Below are 23,234 nucleotides of genomic sequence, written 5' to 3' on the forward strand. Positions count from 1 at the left end.
TTTTTTAATAATATGATTTATAATATAATTTGACATGGAATTGAAAGGCATAATTGAACAGTGTTGAGTCGCTTTATCTAAACTGTATTCATTGCAATTGTATAGGTTATATTATTTGAAACAAGACAAGAAATACTACAAAGATGTAAACTGTTAAAACCTACCTATCTTGAAATTCCTGGTGTTTTAATGCATATGAACTGAGGTCAATAGTACTCAGTTACATTTACTTGAGTAGCTAACCTTTTAAAGAAATTGTATAGTTTTCAAAGTAGTTTTAACAGTATACTTTTAGCTCTTGAGTAATAATTTTATTGAAGTAACTGTACAGTATTCTTACTTGAGTAAAAGTTGTGGTTACTCTTCCCACTGTGACTAAATCTACAACTGACAAAAGCTTTATGTAACAATATGAAATGATTTGAACGTTTGTGTTTTTTGCAGCTCCTCCTTCAGATGTGATTTAGTTTGTCTAATTTTTGTGTCTGTCCTTTGAAAATATCAGATTTTGTGCATTCTTTACTGTTTTGTCCTTCAAAGTATATTGATTTCAAGTTAGACTAGGACCACTTTTTAGGACCACTACTTTGTACTTCTACTTGAGTAATATCATTTTGTTTATTTTATTATTTAAATTTACTTTTAGTTACTTTTAAGTAAAATTGTTGGCTACTCTACCAACCTCTGCATATGAATATAAATAATTTAAAAACACTTTGCAACTAACATGCACTATGTGAACTCAACTCTTCATCGCTCCATGAAGATAAACAAATTTAGCGCTATTCTGTGGAGCAGACTGACGAAGGAACATCGCCATGGAGACAAGCCGCTATCTTACCCCACCTGAAAAGTTACATAGTGCACCTTTAATATTCTGATCATTTATTGAAGTTTTGTCTCACACACTAAAAAATAAAGACTCTTCTCCCCCTCCTGCTTCTCTCTTTTCCTCTCTAACCCCTTTCTCTCATTTCCCCCTGTCCCCCCCTCCCTCTTTCTCTCTCCCTCTATCCCCTCTTTCTCTCTTCTCCCTCTGTCTCCTCTCTTTCTCTCTCGCTCTCCATCTCCTCTTTCTCTCCTCTCCCCCTCTCTGCTCTCTCCTCTCTTTCTCTCCTCTTCCCTTCTCCCTCCTCTCTCTCTCTTCTTTCTCTCCTCTCTCTCTCTATCCCCCTTCTCTCCTTCCCCCTCTCTCTCTCTGTTCCTTCTTTCTCTCCTCTCCCCTTGTCTTCTCTCATTCTCTCCTCTTTTCTCCTCTCTCTCTCTATTTCCTTTCTCTCCTCTCCCCATCTCCTCTCTTTCCCTCTCTCTCACTCTATCCCCTGTTTCTCTCCTCTCCTTCTTTCTGCTCTCTCTCTCTCTCTCTATCCCCTCTTTCTCTCCTCCTCCTCCTCCTCCTCACAGACACAAATTGTTTTAAGTTTTAACATTTTTCTCGTTGTGAAAAATGTATTTATAAAAGACTGCAGTACCCGTGTTCGACCAGTAGGGGCCAGAGCTGCACACAGTCGCTTCCACTCTGACCGCAGATTGTGTAAACTGAGTAAAAACATGACACGAGGCCGTTGAAACGACTGAAATGATGTGAATTTAAATAAACCACGTGCTATTTTGAGGCATTATGAGGTCTTATTCTCAGGGCATTGTGGTCGGTGGTCACGGGCATCTGAAACACATTATCTCGTAACTTTGATGTGCTGCTCCTCAGGCTCTGTCCCACAGCTGCGCCGGGGAAAGGGGGTCACTAGCACCTCTCTCCCTCTCTCTCCTCTTTTTCTCACCTCTCTGCCGCCTGTCTCTCTCTCTCTACCCTCCCTCTGTTTTCTCTCTCTCTCTTCTCTCTCAGGATAAGGAGAATAACCTGTCTCTTGTTTCTTTCTCACACTCCTCTATCCTCTTTCTCTCCCCCTGTGTCTCTCTCACACTCTCTCTCCTCTATCTCTTTCCTCCTCTCTTCCCCCCTCTCTCTTTCTCTCACCTCTCTCTCTCTTTCCTTTCCCCCGTCTCCTCTCTTTCTTCTTCTTCTTCTTTCTTCTCTTTCTCTCTCTTCTCCATCTCTCTCATCTCTCTCCATTTCTCTTCTCCTGTCTCTCTTCTCCATCTCTCTCCTCTCTCTCTGTCTCTCTTCTCCATCTTTCCTCTCTCCTCTTCTCCATCTCTCTCTTCTCTTCTCCATTTCTCTCACTCTCTCTGTCTCTCTCTCTCTGTCTCTCTTACACTCTGTCTCTCTCTCCTCTTCTCCATCTCTCTCTTTGTCTCTCTCTCTCGCTCTCTCTGTCTCTCTCTCTATCTCCTCTCTCTGTCTCTCTCTCTCTCTCTCTCTCTGCCACTCTCTCACTTTCTCTCTCTCTCCTTTTCTCCATCGCTCTCTCTGGCTCTCTGTCTCTTCTCCATCTCTCTCTCTCTCTCTGTTTCTCTCTCCTCTCTCTTTGTCTCTCTCTCTCTTCTCGTCTCCATTTCTCTCACTCTCTCTGTCTCTCTCTCTCTCTGTCTCTCTTACACTCTGTCTCTCTCTCTCCTCTTCTCCATCTCTCTCTCTTCTGCATCTCTCTCTTTGTCTCTTTCACTCTCTGTCTCTCACTCTCTCTCTGTCTCACTCTCCTCTTCTATATCTCTCTCACTCTCTCTCTGTCTCTCTCTCTCTGTCTCTCAGCCCCTTTAACTTTCTCTCTCTCTCTCTCTCTGTTTCTCTTTTCCCCTGTAGCGTTCTTTGTTAAAGTGCTGTAAAGTGTGTCCATCTGTTGTGTTTTTTTTAGGTGTACAGTCAGAGTAAACACACACAGAGCGCGTCTCTCTGTGTGGTCTGCTGTTTTGTTGTTGTGCCCTTGTGCCAGTCGGGAGCAGACTGGGTGACAGGGTCCCTGCTGCTTTTCAACGGGCACCGGCCTCAACAAAGAGCATTTGTGGAGCACAGAGGAGCTGGCATCACTCACTGCCCTCCCTACCTCCCTCCGTCCTCACTCCATCTCTCCTCCTTTTGATCTATCACTCCTCTTTCTCTCCTCTCTATCTCTACCTCTCTCTCTTTTCCCCCATCTTTCTTTATCTCTACTCTCAATCTATCTCTTGCTCTCTCTGACTCTACTTTCTCCTCATCTCCCTCCCTCCATCTCTCTCTCTCTTTCTGTCTCTTTTCACTTCTCCATCTCCATCTCTCTCCTCTCTCTTTTCTTCTCTATCTCTCTTTTCTCTCTCTGTCTCTCTTCTCCATTACTCCTCTCTCTCTCTCTCTGTCTCTCTTCTCTCTCTCGCTGCCCCCTCTCTCTCTTCTTTTCTCCATCCTTCTCCCTCTCTCTTTGTCTCTCTTCTCTCTCTCTTGCTGCCCCTCTCTCTCTTGTTTTCTCCATCCTCCTCCCTGTCTCTCTGTCTCTCTTCTCTCTCTCACTGCCCCTCTCTCTCTCTTCTTTTCTCCATCCTCCTCCCTCTCTCTTCTTTTCTCCATCTCTCTCTCTCTCTGTCTCTCCCTCTAGTTCTCCCTGTTTCCCCTTTTCTCTTCCCCCATCACTTCTTTCTATTTCTGTCCACCTCTCCACCTCTCCTCCCCCTCTCCTCCCTCTCTCCTCCCCCTCTCTCTCTCTTTCTGTGTCTCCGTCCGCTCGGATGAGCATTTGAACACCTGTGGACCACAGTTCTATAATCACATGTTTGTGCTGTGAGGAAATGGTGCGTTTCACCAGAACAGACGGATCAGTGTGGGAAACAAACACACACACAAATATGGACAAAAACATGGGACACAATCCAACATGTGCATTATGGGTCAGACAACTGTGGACATTTTTAACAACTAACGCAAGTATTTCTGCTGTGTGTGTGTGTGTGTGTGCATGTGTGCATGTGTGTGTGTGTGTGTGTGTGTATTTTACATAATAAATTGCCTGGGATCCAGAATAAACACTTCTTCAAAACTTTACAAAAATGTGAGTCTGGTCATCAATGAATCTTGCCGTTTTCAGATTGGTGTGATTGACAGGTGGGTTAACCAATCAGAAACACGCATGGTTCGTCTGTAAAGGAAAAAATCAAGGACAAAAATATCACTGGTAACTGAAAAACATCTAAGATTTCTAAACTCTGTTAATGTGAGGTGAGGTAATGTTATGTTATGCGCAAGGCCCCATTCACATGTACACAGGTATTTTTAAAAACAGAGACATTTCCCTTCTTTTGTACTCATCTTTTACACGCACACTGCAGATTTGCCCCTGAACACAAATCTCTTTAAAAACTCTGGCTAGAGTTGACATTCTGGAAAACTATGGTTTCGTGTTTGCGTGTAAATTAGATAAACAGAGTTTTAGGAGCTGATGCGCAAAAAGTACGACCAATGTTTATCTTTTGCTCTGATGATGATGATGGAGCATCAGAGCAGCAGTCGCATTTCTTCTGGTGAAACACTTTTCATGTATTTGCATTTGCACACACAGCCGATGGATCATATTCATGAAGAGAAACCAATGAGGCTCGCAGGTCAGCAATTTTGCCACTTCTTTAACAGATCTGTGGAGAGGCGAGCCCACTCACTTGCATACATGTTTTTCAAGGCATTTTTGAGTAAAATTTACAACTGTAATGAAATAAATGCTACAGGTTTGAATCTAATCCAGGTGCCTCCAGAGGTTGGGTGTAGTTATGACACTCGATGGTGTATTTATACAGGTTGATGTAAACAAAAACTTTTTTGAAAACTCTGCTATGTGCACAATGTTATTTTAAAAAACAGAGAGAGGGAAATATTTGTTTCTCAACATACCAGGCTACGTGTAAATGTAGCCCAAGAGACAGTCATGGATGAAAGTCAAAGAGAGACTCACATGTAGTTCGGTTCTGTCCTTGCACAAAGTCTGGACTCTGGACGATACACAGACCTCTGAGTCTGATCTCACATCTACAGCAAACCTGTAACAGACATGGGTATAACACAAGACGAGCCTCCTGTGCTGCCTAAACCAAGAACAAATGCACCAAAAAAACTTTTATATACAGAGCCATTTCTCACTGGAATAAGCTGCCTCAAGAAATAATACTGATACACATTCATCTTGCTTTTAAAAACATCTCAATAAATCAATGCTAACCAAACTGAACTGATGTGTCTTCTGCATATTCCTCTCATGATAAAAGTCACTGTTATGTACTGACTATTATGTGGCTCCCAGTGTCTTTTAGAGTTGATTTTAAAATTATTTTATTTACTTTTAAGTGTTTGCACGGCCTAGCACCCTCCTACCTCACTGACTTGATCCACCCTTATGTCCCCTCTTGCATTCTCAGGGCAGCAGACCAGCTCCAGCTCACCGTCCCAAAAACTAAACGTAAACTTCGTAGGGACCGTGCGTTTTCTGTTTCTGCCCCTCGGCTGCGGAACCAGTTGCCATTAGAGATTAGACAGGCCGAGTCTGTACCTGTTTTTAAATCACTCCTAAAAACGTACCTTTTTTCACTGGCTTTTAATAAGTGACATGTATATTTCTTGTTGAGTATTTTACTGTTTTTCTATGTTTTTAGTAGCTGTATTTATGTGTACCATATATTTCTTTTACTGCGATTGTTTGTCTGTCCTGTGTTTGTGTACAGCACTTTGGTTTACTGTAAAGTTTTTAAAGTGCTTTATAAATAAAGTTGGTATGGTATGTGATTTACTAATGTACAGTCAATTAATAAGAGTGTGGACCCCAGGAAGAGAAGTCTGTGCAATTCTACTACTGGGATCCTTAAATAAACAATAAACAATGAAAGAAATGATTTTATTTATAAATTATAGATGACCAAGGAGATTTTTTGTTCATGTCACTGAAAAAAAACAAATCGGACTGCACAATCATGCTCGACCGGGTCTCAAACACTAAAAAGGAAACATTGGGGACCAGACTGAAATCACGCCGCAGAAAAAATAACCTTTCTGAATTTGCCAGGCCACAAAACAAATGCTGAACTGCCACATTTTCTGTGACTCAAAGCACTTTACATCAAGAAACCACTCCCATTTATATTTCAGTGCGCGCAGTGGCTTGCCAAAGGACACAACCGCAGAATTCATCAGTGGGAGCTGGAATCGGACCTCCAACCTGTGGATCTAAGTGGACAAATGATGTTTAAGAGCAGGATTTGAAGCGTCAACTTTCACAGCAAAAGCCAAAACTCTATCAGCTTTTTTTAAATTTTCCGATTATGTTCAATTTTATAATTTTGGATCTTATTCTGGTAGACCATGAAATGTACAAATATATAAATCGTAGCCTTTTTATATGAATCCAACATTTTATTTTATTTAAGGTAATCAAGAAAACAATGTATTAATATTCTTTGGAAATTCAAGGTAGAATAGAATAGAAAAAAATCTTAAAGATATTCATAAATCCTGAAATATTCACTTGGCATTAACATTTCATATTTGTATTTATGCCAGATGCCCTTCCTTCCTTCCTTCCATAATTAGGACTATGGCATGAACACAAAATTACATTATTTTATTTGACTTACTTCAAATTAAATTGTATATACGTTGACATAACATCTTTTTTAAATACATTTTTAAAAATACAGTTCTCAGTTTTATACAAAATAAAAGAACTCACTTGCATCTTTAACTGTCTCCAACACCAAACAGGTTTTTATTTGGCACAAGACTTGCGTAACAGCCGATCATAAGTGTAAAAATACATTATATTCACCATAAACTCATCTAGTAAAAAACACTATTGAAAATATATCTAAAAAAATATACAGTGGAAAACACAGCAGACTTACACATTGTGCTTAGGGCTTTTATATTGGGCAGGGGCGGGGCTATTTTACAGAGGGGCACTACTTTTTACAAACAGGGCAAACAAAATGATCGCTGATTTCGTGATTTGATTGGATTATTTTAGAAACAAGAATCAAAAATGTGTGACAGTATAAGTTTAAAAAGGACAAAACTACAATTCATAACTTGAACACGGACTGTATAAAGACGTGGACAAGAGTGTGATGTTCATTTCCAGTCAAATGAAGCTCATCGAGGGGAAAAGACAGCACCTTGTTGGTCTGTTATTAATGTTCATATCTTGATTTACCAACAAAATGGCAAATAAAAAACAGGATCACAGGATAGAGTGGGTTATTACGAACATTTTAAGACCAAAACGGCGAGCATGACAGCAGCAGTTACAGAAAGAGGGGTGAAGGTTTTTCAATAGAAAGTGAATTGGTGCCAGAGTCCGTGGAGCCAGGAAGTGCGCTCATGCTCACTTCCTATGTTCATTTCTATATACAGTCTATGATTTTGAGACAACTTTTTTTGAAAACATTTGTTCTGCAGCTCTTTAGTGCAGAAGAGATAAGAAAAACTGTTATTTAGGTGTATAAAACTTGCAAAAATTACAAACATTTTAAATTTGATTTTTAAAATTTCGCTTAAACATGTGTGTAAAAGTTGTATTGACTGAAAAAGAAAAAAAAAGTAATTATGCACACATTTAAAATTTAAAAATATTATCCTGTAGCCAGATTAGGTTAATATTTTGAAAAGAAAAATATTTTGAAATTTGTAAATGAATTCACTTGCATGTTTTGAACCAACTTTTTGAAGCGAGTTTTGTATAGTTAGGAAAACAGACTTACCTCAGTTAATACAGTACTCTCCAATATTTTTTCCAATAATTCCAAAAATATATGAAATGTCTTATTTTTTGGTAAAATTTTGGCAGTGGCTTGAACTCATACACATTTTGATTTGATAATAATTGTAAATCAGGTTTGCCCATATTGTCTCTTACACCTTTCAGCATTGTAATCACACAAACTTATTACTAATATAAATGATTAGGTATAACATTTGTCGATTTTTCACATCAAAACACTTTACAAATCAATACAGGAATTAGGATTACATCTGAGACAGTGACATCACCAAAAAAAAAATCATCTGATCATTTATTAACGTGTTGTGAAAGTGTGAAAGTCCGGGGTGTTTGGGTGGGATCAGAAAAGGCAGTTCATGCATTTGACGGCTTTGGAGCCATAGTCCACACACTCGGGCCCGATGCACTGACAGCACGCGTTGTGGAACCAGCGGTACTTGGATCCTCCCATAGACTCGCAGTACTGTTTACACTGGTGGATGGATACGCAGTCGTCAAAGTACACCACCGTGCACATGCTCTCTGCAACAAGAGGAAGAGGAGAAAGGAAACAAATCAAATGTGTGTAACTTAAAGGTTCTATATTACACAAAGTGGACTCCTGTGAACTTTGAGCCATGTTAGAATGTTGTTACCTCATCAAAAACATACCTGGAGTTGTGTTTTGTATAACTGTATTTGTATATTTGTATATCTGCCTGCAGGGAGGAGCTAACTACACTGAAATTACTCTGAAACTGACCAGAACTGAAGGAGCAGCTTGGATGAGCTGAGAAATGTATTCGACCAAAATAAACTTTTGTCCAGTTGACAAATTGAATTTCTCCTTTGACATTGAGGGGTTGAGGGATTTTACACACTGGTTTACTAGACTGTCTACATTTCCAAAGCTCAAAATGCTCTGTTCTAACTTGTGATGTCATGCAGTGGTAGTTTTCACGGTAACAACCTAAACCTACCAGTGTCTAAACTGCATATAGAGGATATATACTGTATTTTTCCAACTGCAAGTTGCACTTTTTTTATGGTTTGGGTGGCCATGCGATTTACAGATTACAAGCCACAAGTAGCATATGCAGCTGAAAACAGTAATAAAGCAGGAGAAAGAAAGTTTGGAGTGACCAAGAAACAGTGACCACAACACCATGTTGCACCATGCAACTTTCCTGGAGTCATTGAATGGATGGACAAAGCCTGGACTTCAGTGACACCGAAACCATCCTGTCAGAATTCAGACAGGCTGGAATAATTCTAACTGGAACTGATGCTGAGTCTGACGACAGCTACACAGAAGAGAAAGCAGCGCTCCGTTTACCTTCGGAGGTCGCAGAGTTTCTCAGAAGTGACACAGAGGATGAAGAATTCAATGGATTTAGTGATTTGGAGTGAGATGGAGAGTTTGGTAAACTTGTTCTGTTCTGTTGTTTATGTTATAGTTTATATGAAGAACTGTTCATATGTGACGTTAACAGCCTGTTGTTCTCTGTTCTATTGTTATTACTATGCCTTAATGTGACTTATAGTTCAATGCGACTTATATATGTTTTTTTCTTCTTCATTATGCATTTTTCAGTACTCAGTTCTCAGTACATCATGGCTGGCTGCATATGCTGGTGTTTATGTAGAGACCATTCAGATCAGAGAGAGACATTTTAGGTTTAAACCAACTGGATTTCAGCACTGAAACTGGAAACCCAAATGCGAGACTCATGTGAAGCTCATTCTGCTTTCTAACTGAGAACCAAAACACCAAATTATAACAAATAACTTGGCCATCATGTCCAGTGTTTTAGTAATTAATCACCATTACAACTGTTACCGGTAAGAGCCATATTTGATTTGAACACGTCTAACTCATATCAGATTAATTCTTCTCAGAGTTAAATGGCCCACATTACTCTGTATTCTGGTCTATGTTATTATTGTTATTGTGAATGAAGCAAAGCACAACTCCAGGTATGTTTTTGAGGAGTAAGAGAATTATAAACACGGCTTAAAACCCAATACAGGACTTTTAAATACTAAAAAAACATAAAAAAGTAGCAGTCCTAGAGCTGGCTGCTGGAAAAATGACATAAGTGACCACTACAATTTATTCACTTATACACAACAGTCCCTCCTGCTACAAAATATTCCACCAGCACGTGTTGTAGTGAGCAGTTTTGCCTCTAGATGTCGCCAAAAACACTGTCTTTCTCCATCCTTCTGGTGGAGGCTGACTGGAGTAAAGTATAAACACATGTTTTGGAGCGAGCTGAGAGTGAAGTGAATCATTGCTATTACGAGTCAGGGCCCAACAACATGTGACGGAAATACAGACAACAGTACTTTTATCACCTTTACCACTTCCTAAAAATGTGCAGTAAAACAGAGACTCGTAAGTGTGGGTTGGGTTTAATGTGGGTTGCACAACAACAACAGGGGAAAAGACAGTCACGAATTATTATTAATATTGTATAAGTTTGTTAATATCAACTTATAGTATTATTTAAAAGGTCCTATATTACGCAGATTTGAGTCCTGTGAAATTTTATCCATGTTTTAATGCTGTTACCTCTTCAAAAACATACCTGGAGTTGTGTGTTGCTTCATTCACATCACATAACTTAGAATAGATCAGAAAATAGCATAATATGGGCTCTTTAAATAATAAGACTTGTATGTCATTCAGATTATTCAGACTCATGAGAACGGCACTTTGAGAACAAGAAGAAGTAACTGGTGAATAGTTCTGAAAGTATTTCTGTAATTCACTGTGGTTAGATGACACGTTCACCGTTTCACGTATAAATATAAGTATACACCAGGGGTTTTCAAATTTGGTGAATGTGAGCCTCCCCTTAAAGACGACCGAGCCCCTCCCTTCCCCAAAATCCCATCAGCCTGTCCACCCCCACACAGACCTTTGAAGTAAATGCATCTGTTGTTTTCCTGCAATGATGAGTTTCAATAACAACAGATTTTTAATAATATATATTTTTAAATACTGTATTTTCTTTTCTTCTTTTTTTTTTAAGAGCATTCATAAACAATTTTTGCAACATTCTGCCATTCCGACACACAAGGTTATTATTAAGTTGCTGCGGCTCTCTTTTCACGACAATATCTTCATGGACTGGCAGCATAGGAGGCACGGTGTGTGTGGTGCACGAAAGGAGGAGTGGTGTGAGCGGCATGGTTTAGTCTTGATTTTAGTCCTGGTTTATACCTGGTTTATATCTGGTTTATACCTGGTTTATACTTGGTTTATACCTGGTTTAGATCTGGTTTAGATCTGGTTTAGACCTGGTTTAGACCTGGTTTTAGTCCTGATTTTAGTCCTGGTTTAGTCGTGGTTTTAGTTCTGGTTCAGAGGCATGGCCACATTGCATACGGGAGGAAGTGCGGTCCACGTGTCGTATACAAGGCAAAAAAGGTGACACTCTAAACTATGAGGTTGGCAGATTTTACAGCGAATACATACACGCACAGTTACCGATATCAATTCTGCTGCAGATGTGTACAGATGTGGACCGTTATTTTTTCTTCGAGTGTGTGTCGCACCTCCCCAGTGGCTCTTTGGTGCCCCCTGGGGGAGGCAAGCCTCACCTTTTGAATACTTTATGTAGTGTGTACCAGTAGTTAACAAAAAATATTCAGCTCTCCAAGTATCACCAGATTATATCAGGCCTAAACAAAGTTTACTCCAAGTCGAAAGTAGCCTAGGATTACATGATTTGAGTAGTTATAAACTAGGATAAACCAAAAAGGGGAAACGAATATGAATAAAACTGACTCTAACTTGAGCAGTAGTGGTTTTACCTTGTCCATCATAGTTGGCATGGATACTGTTGCCGGGCAGAGACACGTTCTGGTGCTGGTTCTCGAGCGTCTCCAGGAAAGACACCAGATTCTCGTGGTGGGACAGTTCCTCAGCCACAGGAAACGACCACACCATCATGTTTATGGGTGTGTCTCCCTCGGTCAGAGCGCGGAACAGGGAAGGGATGGGCCGGTGCAGTTCCTCCACCGTGCTCTTAGAGGTCGCGGGTGAGTCGCTGTAGTTCTTAGGGTTACACATGCCTGTTACACAGAAAAAAAACAAGAAAACATTAGTAAATTAGTCTGTATAGGCTCTATTTACACTTACCGACACTGGGTATTAGGGTTGGACGGTGATACGGTATTACGTTATCTCGCAGTATCAAAAAGTAGCAATGATATCAGTTTCATTACCATCATTAAAAAAATCTGCAGTGCATAAGGACCTAATATAACATTATAATTTATTGATACCTACATTTGTTTGCTCGGCACAAATGAATGTGTGGTTGTATTTTCAATTTAATGCTATTACGATTTAAAACTATTAGTATCTATAACATTTCTTTTAACTGCGTGGGAAGATGACAATTGATTAGTTTCATTCCATTGTCATGTGACGCTCATAAGGGAGACCAAGACAAGCTGTGAACTGGTCCCCAAAAAATACTAGTACTCTGCAATTTGGCAGCATTTTGGCTTCAGGCGCATTTGTTTACGTTTTACAGAAACAAAACTTAAACCACATGGCTCATTTGCATAAACTCTTTCCTTGTGCGCTGATGCAGTTCAGCTTCTGTTGGACTAAAGGACATGACTCAGTGGATTATATGTGTTTTCTCTCTGACAGAGGATGTGCTGCTGATGATGAGTCTGTTCTGTGAGTCTGCGTAACATATTGGAGATGGTTCATGTGAAACTTTTCAGAGATTATAAGTCTGCAGGTCATAAGCATAGACCGTATAGTGGTGCGGTTTCATATCTTACTAAAGTTGTACTAAAACATTTTGGCAATACCATATACCCCGGTAAAATCCTAAGGTTTAACAGTATCAAAATTTGGATACTGCCCAACCCTACTGGGCATGTGATGAAACCATGGATTCAGCAGCAGCGGTATAATAACAGATTTGCTTCGGGTGTTTTGTGGAGTGGGTAAGACTGTTTTTAGTGTCAGGATAACTATGGCCATTGACATGCACTAGTCTAGCACCAGTGACCTCTGCAAATACAAGGACTGGATGGAATATTTCAAAAAGTGTCTCCACACATCTCCAACACTCTGGCTCATGAGGAAATTAGGTCCTATGTCCAAAATTCCGAACTGTCCCTTTAACATAAACAAGCATCTGCTGTCACCAAATCCCTAAAATCAAAATAAAATAATTAGTTACCTGATAAAATTTTTTAAGAGTTTAAAAAGGGGATATTTTACTTCAATGGGGTATTAACTGCTAATCCATAACACATTTAGATCACCATGTTACCTTTTATTATTTTGAACATGCTGTATTTGTTGTAAACATGCATAAACATGTTTTATAAGTCACTTTCACCTCCCTTTGCGCTCACTCCCTCAATGAAACTACTGAACGTCAGGTTTGTGAAGTTGTGTACTGTTTTGTATCATGCTTTTGTATATTTCTGGAGAATTGTCGTGCGGTAGAAAGCCCTGATAGAAACCTGTCTCCATTTTCTGCTGAGTTCACCCCACATCATCAGAGTTGTTTTCCCAAAGATAACTTAATGTAGCCACGATAAGCCTGGTTTAGCAAAACAAGCTTCTGTCTGCACTATCTTATCTCCAACTCAGAACTTTTAACACTCCATTTAATCTTCCTAAAGCAGACATAATGACTAAACATGAGCCGTACATTCTCCGATAACATCTTTCCAATCCTTTTAGACGAATTACACTCAAAGGTAGTAGTTACTTATCCGGCAGGGAAGGCTCGAACTGAAGAATCAAGTTACAAAAATGGGGGGAAAAAAATGGTAGAAAGTTAAAAAGTCACAGCTGGTTTGAATGAAGCAGTTCACCAGGCCCCTCCCAGGTCTCAGGTCTGGACTGTGGACAGGAGCTGCGGAGGATCCAGGGGTAAAACAGTGAGGTAGTTAGCAGATGGGTTACAGATGGAGAAGCAGACAGGAGCTAATGCTGACAGGTAAAAGTCACAAACACAGGACAGGCATGAAGCTTTCTGAATAACTTTAGAATGATTTCAAGCTGTATCAGAACAAGTATAAGAGCACATAGACTCGTATACGCCATAGACTGTATATACTGACTCTGGCTCCCATTGACTTTCACCTCTCTCTCTGTAACTGCTGCCGTGAGCCTCGTTATTTTGCTTTTAAAATGTTTGTATTATCATGATCCTGGTGTTTTTATTTTGCTGTTTGGACGACTGATATAAGACCACATGGGAATATAAAAGAAAGTACTACGATTTAATGTTGAAAGTATTCTATTGTCTAAATAAAGAGTGTTTTTGTTTATAATTGTGGTATTAGAATCAGAGTATCGAGTATCAAGTCTGTTCCTTAGTGGTGTTGTCACAATACTAAAATTTCAACATCGATTTTGATACTATGCTAGAGAAATCCCATTTCTGTGCTGTTCTCAGTGCTTTTATTGCCAGCTCAGTCCCAGTATAATACTCCCTACAACCATAGACTATAAAAAAGTGGGAGTAGCTCAGTTGGTAGAGCGTTTGTCCACTGATCTAAAGGTTGGCAGTTCAAATTCCGCTCTTGGGATCAGATCCACTCACTTGGCTCCTACAGATGATGATCCACTGACGGCAGGGCAAGTCCAGCTCACACAGATGAATGCTGTTGTTGTGCCCCTGGGCAAGACATTTAACCCACCTCGTCTTCAGTGTCTGTGTACACTGGTGTGTGAATGGTTCCTTGTTGTAAAGCTTTGAGTGCCTTAAAGGTGGAAAAGCCCATAGCATTTGCTGGGAACCAGCTAGAAAGTCCCCAAGCTGTAAAGTCCCCCTGAATTGTATCCTTTATGAAACTAAGTTAGTTAATCTATATACATATAAAAAAACAAAAACATTTTTTGTCATCATACATATATATTGTACACACGCAATTTACAATATATCTCAACACATTTGTTCATACATACAAAAAAAACATGCAAAAATGATGTGGTCTCAATTGTGCCACAACTTTTTCAGGATTTTATCTGACATATTTCAATGAAATACATACTTAAGTTATTCTGAATGATTTTTGAACAAATTCTGTTTGTAAGTTTCTTGTGTTGCGCTGCTTATAAATGGTGTTCATGGCAGGTAAGGAAATAATTAATATTTCTTCCCAATCAACAGACTGAAGAAATATGTGCTGCTTCAGGAAGATTGGTAAAAAGGAAAAAAACATGGCCCGACATTTGGTCTGGTTACATTCACATTTCATTTTATTTTGATATAAAAGCTGATTTAGTTTTGTTGCAGTCTTAATACTAAAAATAATTCTCTCCATCTTAAAAATATCATAAACAAACTCAAACCTTTCATCCAATGTTGGTATTTGTGAATTTAGCCATCTCCTGATTATAGCTTTTCTAGCAGCTGCACTCAAAATCTGGAACAGGTATTTAACTTTATATGTCACATTTTCATCGTTTTAAGTTGAAATAGTCAAAATATTGAAATAAAACCACCAGGATCATGTAGAGCGGGTCAATGTGAACATTTTACGACCAAAATGACGAGTCTGACAGCAGCAGTTTTAGAGAGAAGAGCAACGTTTTTTTTAACAGAAAGTGAATTGGAGCCAGAGTCGATGGAGCCAAAAGCGCGCCCATGCTCACCTTCTATTGAAGCACGGCGACTAGCGGGTCAGCTTTGTCCATTTACGCCTACAGTCAATGGTTAAAACCCCAGCGTCATTCCTTCAAATTGTGAGAAATGGACTAATGAATCATTTACTTCACGCTCCATTAGTGCAAGTGTGAGTTCCACTGAAGCTTTATTTATTTAGACGGTTTTAATCTTGTGGTTTTAGTTCCTCATTTCAGCCCCAAACTAAACATCGCTGAGTCTAAACTTTTCAATGCGCACATCTGGACTGGATTGTGGCTCTGGGCAGCACAAACAATGAGGTGATGTTTTGTAAGACCTGAGAACATATGATATAAAGTCGAAACGTTGTGCGATTTGTCCCCGTAAAGACGCGTTTTCTGAATTTGACCCAACTTTTAGCTCCTTAAACTCGTCGGGAGCGTTGGGCGAGCATCGTACAAGACTCTGGGACCCGGCTTCAGGTCTTAAGGGGCCCATCACGCCATGTTCTGATCTATGTTATAATGTTTCCTCACCGCAAACCTCCCCAGAGTTGTTTGTTTTGTTTCGTTCACACATGTTTAACACACAAACCCTGCGTATTTAGTCTGAGCTCGTCTCTCAGACTGAAAACACGCCGTTCCACCTCGTGATGTCACGTGGTAATACAGGAAGGGCTCCGTTGTGTTTTTAAACTTACACACGCTTTCAATAGAATCGTTTGGATACTTTCGCTTTTGGAAGAGTCAATCTCTACTAAACGAGAAAGCTGAAAGGTCGCCGTTAACCACTTCATGACGTCACAAGGTGGGTCCGTGTGCCATTCGTTCTTTTGAATTTCAATTAAGAATGAAAAACACCAAAAATAACGCAGTTGAAGAATAACCTGAAACGTTATTTTAGCTCACTGAACCTAATTGAATAAAAGAGGTCAGGTTTCTTGTGTCTTTTTTGAATGATTTTGATTTGTTACTCTGAATTATTCCCTTTGTACGTGAATGTGTTTTTGTTTGTTTTTTTGTTTATTTTTTTGTGCAATTATTGTGTTTTGAGGTGATTTTGTGTGGTGTCTCTGTTTGCATCTTGAGTTTTGAAGTATTAATTAAAAAATAAATAAAAATCTGAATAACTGTAACTAAGGATGGAACACTTTAAATAAAAAAAAAAATAGAGATAAATATTTTAATGACAATAAAAAATGTATATATTATTATGCAAAACATTGGGGGCAGGAGTGCTACTTGGAAATACAAAAATTTTGCAGAATTGTTCTTTCGGTCCTCTTCAGTGAAGGGCTTTTAACTTTATCTGCCATTTGGTATTAAAGGCTTAATTATTTTGTATCTTCTGAGTGCCTCTGTTTTTTTCACCTTTATATATATTATTATTTATTGTTATAATTATTCCATTTTGGTATCAAACAAAAAAACTGTTTAAATTAAATATTGGAAATAGAGCTCAAAGTTTACTTCAAGTAATACCAGTTAAAAAACTGTCTCGGTGCCTGTTTTAAGTTCTGAAGTTCTGTTGCAGCATCAAAAAAAGGATTGTTAATAAAAACTATTTTTATTATAGTTCTCTGGTGTCAACTGAACAAAGGAGAATTTATCACTGCTTCTTGTTTCTCATCATGGAGTTCAACAATGACTTTTGGACACGAAAGTAAATGCGTCATTATAAAAGAACAGACATATTTGTCCACAAAATCACAATGATGTTTCAGGTAAATTCTTCTAGCAGCAGAACTTCCGGGGCAAATAAACCAGAGAGAATAAAATATCAAAATTAAAATAGACACAGAGACTGTTTTTTGATTAGTGTTGATTTGAAATAAATTTTAAATTAAATACTGGAAAAAGAGGTCAAAATGTGTTTTTTGTTTATTGTTTCATTATTCGATTTTAGTGTCAATCTGTTTTCCCATTTTATTGTTATTTGTTCTTAATTGAAATTCAAAAGAACAAATGGTACATGGACCCAAGGTGGAACAGAGCACTAAACATAAATAAAAAAATATAAATAAAAGATTTCTCAAACATGTGTGAATGAAACAAAACAAAACTCCAGGTCTGTTTTTGAAGAAGTAACATCATTATAACATGGTTTAAAACTCACAAGAGTCAATTTCGCGTTAATATGGGACCTTAAACAATTAATCTATATTGCACAATTTTAAACAAATGTCAAATATGTGTGTGCGGTTCTAGTTTTGACACTTTTGAACAACTGCCTGAAAATAAATATACTGTCCAAGAATTTTTGTTTAGTTAGTTAAGCCTGACCATTCTGTTTTATCCGTTCGATTCTCATTTATATAATTGTCTTGTTCTTGTTTGTGGACGTTGTTCACTGACAAAATCATCTTCTTTTGTTTAGAATTGTATTTGTGTTTGTGTCTAATCCCATGTTCCTGTTTGCATGTGCAGGAAGTCTCCACATCTGTGCAGCAGCCGCCGCCTTCACCTCAGAGTTAAACTCACACATTTACGGATCATTGGAAACAGGACAAGACCGGGACTAGACCAGGACTAGAACAGGATTTGACTGATAGTAGCCCAGAACTCTACTGAGATTGGACTGGGACTAGACCAGACCAAGACCAGGACTACACCAGACCAAGACCAGGACTACACCAGACCTAGACCAGACTTAGACCAAGACCAGACCAAGACCAGACCTAGACCCTAGACCAGACCAGAACTACACCAGACCTAGACCAGGACTACACCAGACCTAGACCAGGACTACACCAGACCTAGACCAGGACTACACCAGACCTAGACCAGGACTACACCAGACCTAGACCAGGACTACACCAGACCTAGTCCAGGGCTGGTCCAGCAGGCCTACACCAGGCCTACACCAGACCTAGTCCAGGACTACACCAGACCTAGACCCAGACTACACCAAGACAACACCAAACCTAGCCCAGACCTACACCAGACCTAATCTAGGACTATACCAAGACCAGACCAGGACTAGATAAAGACTACAAAAAGACTACACCAGGACTAGACTAGGACTATACCAGACCTTAACCAGGACTACACCAGACCTAGACCAGACCAGACCTTGATCAGTCCTAAATCAAGACTAGACCTACACCAGGACTAGACCAGGGCTGCATACAGACCTAGACTGGACCAGACCAAGACCAGGTCTAGACCAGGACTGGACCAGGACTAGACTGGGTCTTCTCTGAAATCCGGTTGTTTTGGATTTACACTCCAGGGTTAAAGTTCATGTTTAGGTCCTGCTTGTTTCCGGCTGGAAATACAGAGTATGAAGTTGGACTGAAAAAATAAACACAAACGTTCACAAATTTCCTTTATACCTTTGTCTGTTGGGTTACACATTTTCTTATGACAATACACATTTCAGAAAGTTTAAAACCTACCAAACAAAAACCATATTGTACCATCTGGATTTAATATGCCCTCACATCAGAACAAGTATAAGAGCACAAAGACTAGTACACGCCCATGGACTACGGAGCCTGAACCACTGAAAATTTCTCTGATCTGGCCAAGATTTAAAATTTATATCAGGTTATTCATCTTGTTTTCAGATTTATTATCTACTTACTAGTTCAGAGATGCTTAATTCTAGTCTAGAGGTAGTTTATTTTAAGACAACTTGTCAAGTAAAAATATGTTATCAGAGAGAATATCAAAGAATTTCACAACTTTTAAGTCATTTTCTGATAGAAGATATAAACACTTAGCCTGATTCATCAGTCAGTTTCTCTTTGTGGAAACCGTCTGACCTCGCAGCATTAGGATTTGTTTGCTCGACGGTAGGTGGGTGCTTTTTTTATTTAACCAATTGCTGCTATTTGGTCGTGACATTTGTAATGCGCCAAATCTCGTAGGAAGAAGGGTAATAACGTCTTTCCCCTTGATAAAATTCACCAAACAACTCTTTGTTCCAGCTTTAAATCCTCGATCTCGGGAATCGTTGCCAACACAGAATGTCTGTCTTCGTCTACATCCATCTCGACCGCTTTGTTTACTGTTGTGCTGTACCACAAAAGGGACAGGGAGTTTGACGTCATGGCTTCACAGCTCTTGTCTGATTGGTCGGTGTGCGGTCTTCCGAGGTTTTTGCAAACCGTCTAGTGTGTTCTGATTCCTGACCTAGTCACTGGAGAGAAATGAAACTGAGTGTAGGCACTAAGTGGCACCAGCCTGGCTACTAAACACTTAAATATTCAAAAACTGTTTGAGATGAGAACAAGCCACTACAATTTAAAAGGAACCTACATGTTTAAAAAACCCAGATTCAGAACCAAGGTTATGGAGCGAAGTGTCGCTGTGAAAGGAGTTCACTTATGGAATAGTCTTGACAAAGAAATAAAAGAATCAAGTACAATGATGACATTTAAAAAACATATAAAATCGATTGCACTGTGTCTGTATGAAAAAGAAAACTAAGTTGTGTATAATAATGAAGATTTACTGTTTGCAATTGATGAGTAATTGTGCCTGAACTAATATGGAATGCTTAGTGACGATCGGTGTTGATGTTTTGTCTTGAAAAAGGAAAGGGGGGCAGATAACATGAGATTTTATCTTCTTTCTGCTCCTTTTCATTCATTTCTTGTGTGTTTGATGTTGTGACACTGTCGATGTCTTTTTATGCTTTATGAATGAAATAAATAAATAAATAAAATAAAATCTATCTATAAATTTTAGCTGTTTTTTTGCACTGGATCACTGAGGGATTACATAGATATAAGACCGCATGGTAATACAAAAGAAAGTACTAGAATTTAATCTTGAAAATCACATTCTGTTGTCTGAATAAATCATGTTTTTTATTATCATCTTAGAATCAGAATCAGTATTGAGCATCAAGTTTATGCCTTTGTATCGAAATCATGTATCTTGACAACACTTCACCAAACCAGATCAGACTCAATCTGTAGCTGCTGTTTAAAGTTTATTATAAAGAAGAAAAATTGCGATATTTTCTTCTTTTTATGTATCAAAAAATAAATGGACACTACAGCCACCATTTAAAAAAGATAAGGCATCAGAATTCACCCACATACGTCCATAAAAAGAGCCCGAGCTTCCCCAACACTCCTGAGTCTGTGCTGTAACTTATCTTCATAGTTGTGAGTGCACTTCCCTGTTCCTGTCATTTACACAGCAGAGGTTAAAAGCTCGTCCGCTCTGTTGGATCTGTGTCTGCCTCATGTCGCTCACACTCATGAATCACAAACACGCTGCATTAGACTGCATTAGGCCACGATGACGTTATTCACAACAGCCGCTCGCTTCTCTGAGTGGGACATTTAAAGGTCGTAAATTATAAAACACTGACTCTTGTGAGCTTTGAGCCACGTTGTTTGGTTACCTCCTCAAAAACACAAACCTGGATTTAAGTTTTGTTTCATTTACATGTGTTTGAGTAATCCTACATTATTAGTCTGTCTACATTTCCAAAGCTCAAAATGGTCTGTTCCACCTTGTGATGTCATGAAGGAGTAGTAGTACTTCAAGTTAACAGGTACATTTTACCTTTTGCAGCAGATAAGCAGATATTGGAAATTCCAGGGCAGAAATTATGAAAATTATTTTAGTGAATGCATTTAAAAACACAGTAGAACTCTTCCTGTATTGTGTGTTTTCTGACTTAAAGAACTCAGGTTAAATATACAGGGTTTGTGCAGGTTTCCCACGGTCATGGAAAAGTCATGGAACTTGATAATGTCATTTTCCAGGCCTGGAAAAGTTATGGAGTTTTAGTTTCTCTTTCACGCAACTACAGCGTTCTGTTAAGTTATCAATAGGCTATTATGATTATTTCTGAACGTAGAGACAAAGATACGACAATAAATGCACTGACAGTATTTTGAATGTTAAAAAACTACAATAACCATCCATAAGGTGAGTGGAAAGGGTTAACATTTCATATTTAGCCCTAAAAGTATCAGTTCTACACATGCAGGGTGTGGTAAATTCATGGAAAATTCACTTTATGTCATGAAAAAGTCATGGAAAAGTTTTGAAGTTTTGTCAGTGAAAAAGAGTTGGAATCCTGCCTGTGTGAATGAAACAAAACACAACTCCAGGTCTGTTTGCGATGAGGAAACATTATAAAATAGATTTTAAAAAAATAGAGGAATATGGGCCCTGTAATAGGGTGACCAGATTTTCAAAATAAAAAACTGGGACACTCTCAGTTTGTGGTGGTTGGTAATAATAAAATTGTGAAACGAGTGTATAATTAAGGAAAATTGTTCTGCACTCGGCACTAATGTGAGTCAGTATAGTCACATTTTCTTTGTGTTTTGATCAAGCAGCTTTTCTGTATTTTACCCAAAGAAAAGACAATTTATGCATTTTTAACTGTTGGCAGGGATCAAATTGGTCAAAAATAGGGACACAGAGGCAGAGGTGGGACCAAGTCATTGTTTTGAAAGTCTCAAGTAAGTCTCAAGTAAGTCTCAAGTAAGTCTCAAGTCTTTGACCTCAAGTCTGAGTCAAGTCCCAAGTCAAATACAGGCAAGTCCAAGTCGAGTCTCGAGTCACTGGTCCATAAGCCCAAGTCAAGTCCAAGTCATCTGCTTTGAGCTTCAAGTCATTTCAAGTCTTTAAACCAAAGTGCCAAATATATCACAGATTTTTGCAATTTATATGACTTCTAAGATAAATTGTGCTTAAAAAAAAAAAAATCATTGTATATTTGTATATGAGTATTTATAGAGTATATAAGAGTTGTACAAATTAATTTAGTTAAGTTTTCCTTTTTAAATGTCTTGACAAGATCTTGGTGTGAATCATTACAGTCAGAAAAGAAATAATTCAGATTTAAAAGTGCTTCTCAAATCTTCAAGTCTTTGACCTCAAGTCCGAGTCAAGTCCCAAGTCAAATACAGGCAAGTCGAAGTCGAGTCTCAAGTCCCATAAATCCAAGTGAAGTCCAAGTCGTCTGTTTTGAGCTTCAAGTCATTTTAAGTCTTTAAACCACAGTACCAAATATAGCTTAGATTTTTTGCAATTTACATGACTTTTAAGATAAATTATACTTAAAAAAATCTTTGTATATTTATATAGTATGTAAGAGTTTTAAGAATGAATTTAGTTAAGTTTTCGTTTTTAAATGTCTTGACTAGATCTTGGTGTGAATCATTACAGTCAGAATAGAAAGAATTCAGATTTAAAAGTGCTTCTCAAGTCTTCTCAAGTCCCCAAGTCCAAGTCAAGTCCTAATTCTTTATCCATTTTATCAAGTCAAGTCGCAAGTCCTAAAAATAGTGAACCAAGTTTGACTCACATCTAAGTCCCCACCTCTGCACCTGGGACATTCTTGTATAAAACTGGGACAAATTAGTGGTTTTGTACAAATCTACTGGGACAGGGAAGACAGGGCTCAAAACTGGGACTGTCCCGGGTAAATAGGGACTTATTTTGAAGATTTGTAGATTGAACTGACACATTCAGATAACGTTGTATACTGTTCTGTTCATGTTGTGACTGGTAGAGTCGGATTATTGATTGAGATAAGTGAAAAGAGAGTCGGCGCTGATTAGAGACTCACCCACACAGTCGCAGCACTCCTCCCACAGGTGCCCCAGACACAACATGCACTCTTTGCAACAGGAACAGTTTCCATCGGAGGGACGGCACTGGCACAGCTCCTGGAACACAACACCCACACAGTCAACACACGAGAATGCACATTATGGTTTATGGTTAATGCCGCTAAATACTGGGCTTATCCACATCAAACACGAACTCTTCAACATCCTTGCTGGCACTATAAATATACTCAACTCTAATGATTTTTGTACAGTCGCTTCAGATTTTAAAATGACTTTAAACCGTAACTTTAAAAAGGAACTGTAGATTTTCACTTTAAATTTCACAAACTTGACTTATCTGTGTCCCACATATGAGGCAGCTTTTCTTCTTACTTATAAAACCATTGTCCATTATGTCCCATTTACTTTAATTATAATTTGATGTTTTGTTCTCAAGATGATTAAAAACATTTATCA

General features: G+C 38.7%; 1 protein-coding gene across 1 annotated transcript in view; it reads right to left on the reverse strand.

The window, feature by feature from the left end:
* Nucleotides 1–6,578: 6,578 nt before the first annotated feature.
* Nucleotides 6,579–23,234, reverse strand: part of twsg1a (twisted gastrulation BMP signaling modulator 1a) — a 35,113-nt gene continuing 18,457 nt past the window's right edge. Inside the window, exons 3-5 of the mRNA XM_055152194.1 lie at nt 22,775–22,874; nt 11,427–11,687; nt 6,579–8,147 (exon numbers count right to left, since the gene is read on the reverse strand). Coding sequence (XP_055008169.1) covers nt 7,966–8,147; nt 11,427–11,687; nt 22,775–22,874 — 543 coding nt within the window. The 3' untranslated portion in view covers nt 6,579–7,965. The remainder of the gene's footprint in view (nt 8,148–11,426; nt 11,688–22,774; nt 22,875–23,234) is intronic.

This window comes from Boleophthalmus pectinirostris, unplaced genomic scaffold (genome assembly GCF_026225935.1).
Source record: "Boleophthalmus pectinirostris isolate CB_2022bp ecotype Guang Dong unplaced genomic scaffold, ASM2622593v1 HiC_scaffold_16, whole genome shotgun sequence".
Lineage (NCBI taxonomy): Eukaryota > Metazoa > Chordata > Actinopteri > Gobiiformes > Gobiidae > Boleophthalmus > Boleophthalmus pectinirostris.